Below are 11,491 nucleotides of genomic sequence, written 5' to 3' on the forward strand. Positions count from 1 at the left end.
GAAAGAGAGACACCATTCCTCTAACAAGATCCTCTATCTTGGACACCCAGCTCTGTCACCCAGAACAAAGCCCATTCTGAGACAGAAAGGCAAGCAGGCTGATGGCTCCACCGAGGCTGGAGAGAAGAGCACGAGCCGGTATGGGAGGGGGCGAGGAGCCTCTGCCAGAGGGATTTATCTCCTGCCCTAACAGGTCATTTTTTCTAGGTGGGCAGATGGATTTTCTACCTCTTGAAGCACAGTTCCAGCAAGTAATAAAAAGACAGGGTGTCATTTTAACAGTCAGCGGCGGGCCATCTCTTGAGTGTGCTTCAAGTTTAACATGTCAGCTGGTGTGAGGATCATGCTGATGCATGAAGCAACCTACTCATTTGCATACTCTGAAAAATATTCAGTGGAAACAACTGTTGTTGTTTTTTTCCTCACACAGCCTTAATGAGAAAGCGTGTAATTCATGTTCCATGCATCACAGTCATTTAACAACACTGATAAGGAAGATAAAAGCACACCGCAGGAATGCATTACAGATAACAGACGCCTAACTTTTCACAAGACTGCTTCATTCTGACAATAATCACAAAGTGACACGAGGCATTTAATTGCATAAACACGGCAAAAGCGGAATTAGCACTCATCATCACTGCAGACTCAGTTTTATCTGTTTCCACAGCTGAGGGGGCTTTAGCTCATATGAGCATATGCCAGATGGGCATAGATTTAGTCCACAAAATGACCCGAGGGCCGTTCATTTCATGCCATCATTTCTCCTTCTTCAGTCGCCCATTCTGCCATTTTTGTTCTTTTTCTCAACTAAAGCCGAGTCGAAACTCAGCTGCGGCAGCATTTTGAGAAGTGGCAAAGATATCACTGCTTTTATGCCCGTCTGTGGTTTAAGCAACTAGACTGCAGCCAGATAACAGAATTGATGTCCCAAGCTAGTTTAGTGTCAATGTTAACCCTCAGTTTAAAGAAAACAGATCTTAATTCATTTCCTCCTCACTTTGGTGAGACCAAAATAAAAAGGTGGTTTTCACTTTGAAGAAACTAGATCACAAACACAAAGTCAGCTTCACAGGAAACCTTGTTAAGCTAAATGGAAATTAACTTTTTCAAAACACAAAGCAAGTAAAACAATTCCAAAAAGATCTAAAAGTCACAGCCTGATCTGAAGATACATAATCAGTCTCAAAACGGCAACTCATTTTTTTTAAATGGCCCTTTTTAATGAGTTGGGTTCAAAATAAATTGTCAATTGTCCAAGCAGAAGAGGCTGAGATATCATGACTTGGAGTAGCCTTTGGGCTAAACCACAACAACAGTCCTATGTTTCCCATAATACAACAGAGGGCACCTTCAAATGTTCTTTCAAAGATGGGATAGCTCTGATGACATCGTCTGGGTTATTTTCTCAGATTTGACAAAGCTCCTCCAGAAAACACACAGAAAACCTGATACAATCTTTTACAGGCTCTGAAGTGCTCCTCATGGCCAACCTTGCAAGACTGCTGACTTCCTCAGAGAGCACTTCTGCATTTTAGTCAGCACATTTTCTGCATGACACTATATTATAAGAAGCTAATGCTCACATCAACACTGAACACCAAAATGAAGCCAGAACCTTCGTAGGCTCCCCAGATACCTGATCTGAGATACGCGATCGAACCCTTTCTGTGAGGTTCTGGGGGTCAGAGTTTGAAGTGGATGATTAGACCATCCCCCAGAAAAGTGGACTCCTTCCCCCATCATTAATGGTCTCACTGCAGCAGGACTGAATTAGTCTTTTGACATGAGAAGTGTTCTCATATTGCCCACTGTATATGTCCTTCTCTCTGCATTGTCTGTTACTTTTCAGATTTTTTACGTTATCTGTAGTTTTAGATCATTAAAATAACCAGTAATACATACTCATATACTGACGCCCTCTGACCATGTTATCTGCATAAAAACATTTTTGAATATATTTATAAAGATGTGTGGTTTTGTTATCAGTGACACTGTTCACTGCTGACACATTGCGTAAAAACCATAAATACGGCTTTTACTATTATTCATTACGGAATAAGTCTTCAGGAAGTGGAAGATCTGGGAGACAATTTGGTGTTCTGCTCATTTTTGTTGTAATAGAAAAAACACAAACAGTTTGTTTTTTTCTCATTGCACGCAGCAGTTGTGGGCCTGCATGGTTTTATGCATTATGGAGTGAAAGCTGCTTCCAAGCCAAAGAGTAATAATAAAAGCGTCTTGGTGCAATGGCAAAATTATACAGCACTGAGACTAATTTAAGCAAAAGATACTCGAAATTCAGAGCCAGTATCCCACAGGCAACTGTAAGTCGTCCCTCTTCAGTTAATCATTGGCAGCATGTTGATTAAATATCCCCACTTGGTTTCTTACTTTCTTTCATTGAATGAGAAATGAATGCAAACATACTCGCTACAACCCCCTCTTTGCTTTGAGAGTTGGGTGAGAGAGCACATGAATAACAGTAAAGAAATAATGCAGCATGGCTGCTCCATTATCCTCCAAGGTGAAATTGCTGTGGGTCAGAGCAGCACAGTGGGACTCTGTGGTGGTAAATGAGGTTAGTGCGCGGCTCCACAGCTCACTGTGACTACAGTGTGCAACATGACTTGACAAATTTAACCCCCCCACATTTCAGACAGACCTACTAAATCTTTAACTTCACACAAAATCATCCACATGGTTGTTCATTCATAACTTCCTCTGCACTGTCTGTGTCTGTGTGTGTGTCAGCATGTTGCTGCAGTCTCAGCCTGTGTGACTATCAGCTAGCCTGCCATCTGCTGAAGATATGTATAATAGTGTTGGCTCTGGCACGAAGCCAGGAATCAATCCTCATCACCACAGGCTGTTCCCAGCTGGTGGAAAAGTCCCAAAGGCATATTCACTATAAATAGACGACGTATATAAAAGTATAAATGTTTAAATAAAAATTCATGAAAGCGAACATAACTGAATACCAATGACACGAAGGACAAATATAAATAGAACTGAAAGATTACCAAATGTTGATAGAAAGAAGAAGCACATGAAGCTGAGCAGGAAGATGTTAATCTCCGCACAAAGCTTCATAAAAGTATAGATTAAATTTGATGCCATTCACAAACTGGATTGCATAAGAAGAAATCTTGATGAAAGTGGTTTTGAGGCCAAGAGTGCTACTGCAGTCTTCAGAGGATATGCTGGCTGTTTGAATAACAGAGCAATGCTGCCCTCTTCTGTTTGTTAGTATATTTATATTAAAATGAAAGCGGGAGGTCAACTGGGAGCAAAGCTTTATCTGCATAATCAAAGAATACTGAGTAATTAAACTTAGCATGGCAAAACCAACTTTGTATTCAGTTCCTTAATGCAAATGAAGTAAAAGTAGTGCAAACAACCCATTTTTTAACTTCTCACTCCTAGAAAGTGAATAATGTTGGCGGACAATGCCACCAAGGCCCAATACCTGTTTTAATATGGATTTCGTCCTTTCCTTTAATACCTACTGACAAGAAAACTATGATAAGCCAAATAAAATGCAGATCAGTTTATTTTCTGTATCCAATAAATACCTGCTTGCATGTCATGGGAGGTGGGATTGAATGGCGTCCTGTGATGACCAGATGAAGTGCAAGAAGTGTCAAATTGGTACCATTGGCTCGCCTAATAACTGTGGTTAAAGTAAATATTAGCCCTAAAATAGGCCAGCTCCATAAGTATTTGCACCACCTGTTTATTCTGATGTAATTGTGCTGCCTGTTAAAATTGAGAACAACCCAACATGGTGGGCCACCTGACATATTTAGTCAGCACTCAGCAGAAACGCTGGAGTTGAAGGAGACACAACATTTTGTTGCCTTGGTGTCAGCGTTGCCTGAAAGCCTAAACTTAGGGAATCACTTTATGTCTCTAGCCAATCAGAGACCTTTACGAACGATTTGTTGTATTGCTGCATTTTCAGCCAATCAGCGCCACCCTTCAATATGTTTTGACCAATGATATTCCAGGATGTTCAGATGTTCAGACCGAAGAAGTCGATGATGTTGAATGTGTCCATATTTAGTACATAACTGTGCCGACGAACGAGAACAAGTCAGCCGCCTGCTAATCGTTAATTTAGTCGGCGTTTTAGAGTTTCAGCTAAGAGTCACATACAAGTGACAAAGAGTTCAGTTGAGCTAACGCTAGCTCACTCACGAGCTGTAAAAGTTGGGTAACTGAGCTGAATCTCCTCCACAGTGTTGGTAAGTCATGTTGACCATGTCTTCCTTCCTGTCAGCCGGTCCTCAGCTCTCCTAGCTGGGGTGGAAATACATGGGGAACCGTATCACTAGAAGATGGAGGTTTTGACCGGGGCTTGTCATGGCTGCTGTGAAGGTGTGTCGTTACACCAGCGGCCGTTTCCTCGGAGGATGGGGCCCGCTGCTGTGTGTCCTCCTCGGCTCTCTAGTGGCCGTCCTGATGCCCCTGGTGGGGCAGGAGGACCAGTGCTGCGCCGCCCTGAAGGGCTTCGCGCAGCTCCGCTGCCAGCTGTGGGGAAACTCTGAGCAGCCTCCAGCTGTGCAGTCCACCAGCCTCACTGTCCCCTTCACAGCGCTGGATGTGCTGCCTCTGAGGTCCAAGCCGAGCAAAGGTACAAACACCATTGGTGTACTCATTCATCCACAGTCCACCTCAGTACTGGATATTTAAGACGAGATTATGTTATGTGATACAACATGATCACTATATTACCTCTCTACTGTTTCACGTGTGTTGGCATTGACGCTGTCCTTCGTGTTCTGGTTGCAGAGATGAAGCTGGAGGCCAAAGCGGCACTGCAGCTGGCTCTTGAGATGAGGAAACAGGGGAAGAGGGAGAAGGCTCACAAGCTGCTGGTGCATGCACTCAGCATGAACCCGGACTTTGTGGATGCCCTAACGGAGCTGGGGACCATTCTGGAGGAGGAGAAGGATGTCGTCCAGGCAGACCACCTCTACACCAAGGCCTTGGCCATCTCGCCATGCAACGAGAGAGCTCTGGTCAGCCGGGACCGAACTCTTCCCCTGGTGGAGGAGATAGACCAGCGTTACTTCAGCATCATTGACAGTAAAGTTCGCCGGCTCATGTCCATACCTAAAGGCAACTCTGCGCTCCGCAGGGTGATGGAGGAAACCTACTACCACCACATCTACCACACGGTGGCCATCGAAGGCAGCACGCTCACTCTGTCCGAGATCCGTCACATCATCGAGACTCGTTACGCGGTCCCCGGGAAGAGCCTGCAGGAGCAGAACGAGGCCATCGGCGTGGATTCAGCCATGAAGTACATCAACACCACGCTGTTGTCCAGAACAGGGACCATGACTGTCAGTGACATCCTGGAGATCCACCGGCGGGTGCTCGGGCATGTGGACCCCGTGGAGGGAGGGAGGCTGCGCACTAGCCAGGTGTTTGTGGGCCACCACATCCCTCCACACCCTCAGGACCTGCAGAGACACATGCAGGAGCTGGTGCAGTGGCTCAACACCGAGGAGGCCCTGCAAATGCACCCTGTGGAGTACGCAGCCATCGCCCACTACAAACTGGTCTACGTGCACCCGTTCGTGGACGGAAACGGACGCACATCGCGGCTGCTCATGAATCTTGTGCTCATGCAAGCGCGATACCCACCGGTCACTATCCGCAAAGAGCAAAGGGCTGAGTATTACGCGGCTCTGGACACGGCCAACGAGGGGGACGTACGGCCGTTCATTCGCTTCATAGCCAAATGTACAGAGATGACACTGGACACATTGCTGATTTCTACAACGGAGCATGCTGTGGGGCTGCCGGGGACCAGCCAGGACCACGCCTGCCCCGACTGCAAACAGACCATCCCGATTCACAACTGAGCTGGAGACGAGAGGAGAATCTAGAAGCATCTTATTGGATTTTGAATCGCCTCGTCCTTTGTCCCTTATCACCCGTTGCTTCAGTTTGGGTCGTGGACTTGCTCATTTCATTGGGATTCTCCAGGATGTTGAATCGATTTAGCTGTTTTCCCACATTTAGTGTGTAACCATATCCCCATAGGAGTGATGATGGATTTCTATTACCGTCTGAAGTTTGACTTCTGGTCATTTGACTTGAGATGCTTCAGTGCGGTGAAGTGTGTGTGTGTGTGTAAACATTCAGTTGATTATCTACTTTTGGGATGAAGGTGATGTCTTGTAACACTGTAAAGCATTTCTTTATGTATATGAATATTTATTTTAAATTAAGTGTTCTAATAAAACTGTTTTACAACTGACAAACTTGTCATATTGGGAACAAAGATGATTTACATGACTTTATTAAAACAAGTTTTAGACCAAAAAGAAATTTTTTTCCCCCTTTTTTACAGAAACTCAAAACACAAGGGTAGAAAATGGAAGATAATGAAATAAGCAGGAAAATAAATAGTGATTGAACACCAAACAAAGGTCTATTTAGTATTTACCTCTATACCAAATTCAAAACGTTGACTATATCTTATATAAAACAGGAGCAATGCACACAAACCGTCTTTTAATCTCGACACTAAACGGAAAGTGACTTCAGAGACCACAGATATGTATTTCACATTAGGCCACTGTGGTGAGATTAATACATATATCTTCTATTCCATCGCTTTTGAAAACGTCATTTATTTTTATTACAAATGATGGTGACCTTTTTGAAATGAATATACTAAACATTGTGTACACAAACAATTGTTAATATCTAAACATGAAAAGTGGACAACTGGTCGACTTCTAACAAAAGCAGAAAAAACTGCATTATGTTCACTCTGAGGGTGAAATCAACTCCGATTACAAAGAAAATCATATTTCTGAAACTGCACTTAGCTTCCACGTTCTACAGATTCACTTTTACAACAGTTTCACATGTACTTCCTAGCATTCGTAATTATATCTTAACCCTTTTAAACTAAACTAATTCATGCCTCCTAATTGACTCCTGCAAGTACAACTTTTTTTTAAAATTATTGATTAATTTCTTAATTGTTTCTTCTACAAAACTTGAGAAAACTGTGGAACATGCTCATCACAGTTTCCTCGGGCCTAAGATGACGTCATCAAATGTAAATGTGGTCCTATCGTGAGTCTTCAACCCAAATACATTCTAACAAAATGTAAGAGGGAAACAATCGAGATGCTGGAAACTGCCCGTAAATATTCTGCTGTTTGACGAATCGCCTCGACTGTTGAGCAAGCAGCCGCCAAAGCAGCCAATCAGACACATTTCTTCAGCCTCATCAACAGCCTGCCTGAGTTTCACACGGTGCAGGAATCTGGTTCACTTCACTCTGAATCTCTCTTACAAAGCACATAAATCAGACTTATATACAAAACTATATAAATGACTTGAAGATGTTGTTACCCTGAACAGACAGGTCACGCTAACAGTGATGTACGAAACAAGAGAAAGTAAATTCGAGCAGCTCTGTAAATATAACTGATATCCAGCGTTAGCAGTGTGATACATTAGGACAGTTCTCTACTGTAGTAACATGTCAAGATAAAGCCAATTAACTCATACTGGACTATAGATTTTATAACAACACTGAAGATGAATAGCAGATGGTAAATCACGGACTGGATTATGTAAAAATAATTATGAGTTGTACTATACTAGCTTTGTTAACTTTGTCCTCAGAGGTCAAAAATAAGTTACTTAATCCTAGGTTTCCTAAAAACATCTGACTGTAGAGCATCTTCTGTGTGTGTGTGTACACACACACACACACACACACACACACACACACACACACACACACACCATCTATATTACACCACATCTGGACTTTTGCATATAACCTTCAAACAACATTCACACAGTTGGCTGTTAAGAATATTTATATATAAAAAATACTCCCCCGTCTGCTTCTCTCAGGCCCCGCCCACTTACACAACAAAAGACACTTTGCAACAATTTTAGATACAGTCTATTTACACACAAATATGATAGTTATTTTTTTAAGAAAATATCCGGCAAGACACCTTCAAAGAAGCCAAATGAAAACAATCCGTCACACTGGGGGAAGAGTCTCGGTTGAAAAGGCGTCCTGATGGAGGGCAGGAGCTCGGCGATTAAGGCAAATCTCGCAGAGCGGATGATGAGAACAAGACTGAGGTTAAAGGGAAGCCGGGTAACCAATCACAGAAAAGTAAACACTAATTTGTTAAGGACACGAGATGGCTTTCAGTGTGAAATGCTCTCGCTCGTCTCCTCACTTGCTGAGAAGCATCTTGGCAAAGTCTGAATTTGACAAAGGTTTCGTCTCTCCGGCTGCTGGCACCTGCTCAGCCGCAGTCCCGTTCTCCACTTTGCTGACGAGCCCACTTTGTCGGTGCAGGGAACGAGGGAGCAAAGAGAGCTGGGTGCGTCCTCTTCCTCTCCTGGGAAAAAAAAAACAAAAAAAAAACAGCCTTGTTTCTGTACAGTCACTGCTCACAGAATGGCAGACTCTCACAACATGTCAAGAGAATGAACGTGCCAGTAAACTTACGCCCCAAAGACCTGGCGAGGCATGTCCATCATGGGCCTGTTGGAACCGGGTTTATCCAGGTTCCTGCGAGGAGGGTTACTTATGGCGACAGCGATTGTGTTGTCCCCGACACACATGCCGTCCATCTTCAGAACTGCCTGAGAGGCCTGGGCTTCATCTGCAAACTCAACATATGCCAGACCCTGCAGAGCCACACAGCAAGAAGAGGGTTAACACATCAGCATCTGCATGGTCAAAGGTGGTAATCGTTAGTTTGATCAGGAGGACTATTCTTAGCCAAACATCTGGACACCGTCCTCCTCCTAATGTCTCACCTTGGGTTTCCCTGAGCGATACGTGACCAGACGGATGTCTTTGATGGTGCCGTGGCTTTTGCAGAGTTCCTCCAGTTGCTCTTTATTGCACGAGAACGGCAGCCCAGAGATGAAGATCTTTTGTTTCTCCATGGCTGTTTGGTATTTAAACACCTACGCAGACATGAATGGTAAGTGGTCACTTCTGCAGAGTTCACCAATTTAAGACTTAAGACATTTTTATTTCAAATTTAACACTGGTTTATTGTTATACTGGCCAAAGTGTGAGGAAAAACCAGTAGTGACATTATAATCTAGAAATGTTTTTCCATTACCTCCCAGATGTATACAACAATAGTTCCCAATGATATAATTAAATTACTGAGGCGTGAACCAGGATAAGTGGCATAAAATGGAAAAAACAATTAAGGTTATAATAGAAAACAAACATGTTGTGTTGATATTTACCTTAAAGTCAGGGTTTTTGTTTTTGTCTACACAAGGCGACACAAACATGGGCCTGCCCTCCACCTCCCGTCTGTCCAGCTTCAAGGCTTCGGCGACGGACACCGTGGATTCAAACTGGACGTAGCCGTAGCCCTTGAAGGTCCCTTTGGTGGCGAACACCGGGCGGATCTGTGCGATGGGACCGCAGGTCTCAAACAGCGTCCTCAGCTTTGCCTCGGGCTCCTCCAGGGTGTATGCCAGGTTGCTGATGAATACGCTGCTGTTGTCGTTGCGAAGCTCTGGCTTGTCGTCGTCATCGTTGTGTTTCTGGACAGCGGCCGCATCTCCTTGCTGGCCTCTTTTATTGCCGCTCGCAGCAGGCTTATAGCCAGGGGGAGCCTTCCTCCCAAAGAGTCCCGCCTCGGTCTCCATGCGCTCTTCTGTGGTTTGGTCTCCGTGTCCTCTGTGCCGTTTAGTAGCTTGTTCCGTTATAAAACGGGAAAGAAACATCAGCAAACGCATCATTTCTCATGTTTTTGCTTTAAAATAAAAAGTTTGATAATACAAATCATCTTCATTTACCAGATTTATCATTCCACTGATCATAATCATCCTGCTCGGCTTTCCTCTTCTCCCCAGCTCGAGTTCCCTTCTGGCCTTTCTTCTGAGTCTTCTTGTCTCCCTTGTTCTTTCGCCGCTGATCAGATTTCTCCTCCTCCTGGCGAGCCACGTTGGCCTCTTTCTCAGCAACCTAGCAGATGGGCGGAACATGGTAACATCAGCCAAAAGCAATTGAATGACACACTCGTCTGGTGCAACGCTGATAGGTGCTCCTACCTTTGCTCGTTGCACATTAATCCTGTTCAGCCGGGTCTCCGTCTTCTGCACCGCCACGTCCCAGTCCTCAAGAGAACCTGCAGGTGAGGACGCAAAATACAGAGACGCACTGTCATTCATGAAAATCTTCTTTGTTTTTAGGTTATGCTTGATGTTATGAAATGGCCCTCACCTTCAACCCTCTCAAATGTGAGCAGGACCTCACTCACATGCTCGGGGTAGTCTGCGGTGCACTGAACTGCTCTGTGGAGAGCTTTCCGACAGTGAACAGGGTCTCCATAAGACCTACAGATACAGTAATATATAAATAAACCTCAAGGACACACAAGTTTTGGCTGAAAGATATCAGCACATCACTTCAATTATCTTTTTTCCCCACTCAGACATTGATCGACGTACCTTTCGAGGTTATAGTACTCCAGCCACATGTTGGCATACTTGGCGTTCCCCTTCGTCATGATACTGTCCCACAGCTCTCTGGCTTTCTGGATGTTCTTGCAGTGGAGGGCCTGGAGGGGAGAAGAGGAAGAAAAGATGAGGACCGTTTCCACATTACACATGTGACAGTGTGGAACACATGTAACTAATATCCTTCATAGTATAATTCAACTACCTGTCACATTTTGAGAAAAGTAAAGCGATGCAATAGTTTAGTAACTGGTCCTGTAGTCCTTCACCACGCGTCTCAATGGGCCGCAAGTTGTAATTATGCCTCAAGGTAATTTGTATATCATTGAGTACTTGTATACTTGAGATATTACTAGGTTTAAAAAAAGACAAGCACATTGCCTTATGATTTCACTGACAAGACAATAATAACTTATATCAGTCAAAATAACACAAAAGAACGAATAAACAATTCAACATCAGAGGACTTCAACTCGTGGAAATGGTTTTTACCTCTATCCTCGCCCAGATCTGCATTATGATACAAGAAGGATCTCCACTTTCACCAAATCCTACAACACAATGAATTGAATGAAAACCAAACCAAGAATACCACAAAACTAAAACTCAGTCCGACTAAAATCCACCTACTTTCTTCAACATCTTGCTTCATGTAGTCTAGAGATCGAGAGAAAGCTCCTCGCAGCTCCTCCAACTCTTTGCTTGATTCTGAAAACAAATGAGTGAACTCAAACCAACTTTCTCAACAAAGATAACTCGTGTTTCACACAGAACTGCTCTCACCTTTGCTGAAATCCACACGTCTCCGCAGGTAATCGAGGTGTGCCTGCCATATGTCCACGTAATCCGTTGCTTGAATGAAACCTGCAGTCAGCGCCTTTTCAAAGACATCTGTGAGGAAGACAATGACGTTGCTACCGGGTCTGGGAGATATATATATATATATATATATAAATAAATATATATATATAAGCTTCTCGCTGCACTCTCG

General features: G+C 43.8%; 2 protein-coding genes across 2 annotated transcripts in view; one reads left to right on the plus strand and one right to left on the minus strand.

Moving 5' to 3' along the window:
• Window positions 1-4,036: 4,036 nt before the first annotated feature.
• Window positions 4,037-6,274, plus strand: ficd (FIC domain protein adenylyltransferase). Its single transcript, XM_031856488.1, has 2 exons — window positions 4,037-4,636; window positions 4,795-6,274. Exons 1-2 carry the CDS (start codon window positions 4,366-4,368, stop codon window positions 5,874-5,876), a joined length of 1,353 nt encoding a protein of 450 aa, XP_031712348.1. The 5' UTR covers window positions 4,037-4,365; the 3' UTR covers window positions 5,877-6,274.
• Window positions 6,275-6,298: 24 nt separating this feature from the next.
• Window positions 6,299-11,491, minus strand: part of sart3 (spliceosome associated factor 3, U4/U6 recycling protein) — a 9,650-nt gene continuing 4,457 nt past the window's right edge. Inside the window, exons 9-19 of the mRNA XM_031856427.1 lie at window positions 11,284-11,391; window positions 11,131-11,208; window positions 10,993-11,051; window positions 10,492-10,601; window positions 10,265-10,377; window positions 10,093-10,169; window positions 9,838-10,006; window positions 9,277-9,734; window positions 8,830-8,982; window positions 8,516-8,697; window positions 6,299-8,405 (exon numbers count right to left, since the gene is read on the minus strand). Of these exons, the coding sequence (XP_031712287.1) occupies window positions 8,237-8,405; window positions 8,516-8,697; window positions 8,830-8,982; window positions 9,277-9,734; window positions 9,838-10,006; window positions 10,093-10,169; window positions 10,265-10,377; window positions 10,492-10,601; window positions 10,993-11,051; window positions 11,131-11,208; window positions 11,284-11,391 (1,676 nt within the window). The 3' untranslated portion in view covers window positions 6,299-8,236. The remainder of the gene's footprint in view (window positions 8,406-8,515; window positions 8,698-8,829; window positions 8,983-9,276; window positions 9,735-9,837; window positions 10,007-10,092; window positions 10,170-10,264; window positions 10,378-10,491; window positions 10,602-10,992; window positions 11,052-11,130; window positions 11,209-11,283; window positions 11,392-11,491) is intronic.

Source organism: Anarrhichthys ocellatus, unplaced genomic scaffold (genome assembly GCF_004355925.1).
Source record: "Anarrhichthys ocellatus isolate YVR2014 unplaced genomic scaffold, GSC_Weel_1.0 scaffold17, whole genome shotgun sequence".
Lineage (NCBI taxonomy): Eukaryota > Metazoa > Chordata > Actinopteri > Perciformes > Anarhichadidae > Anarrhichthys > Anarrhichthys ocellatus.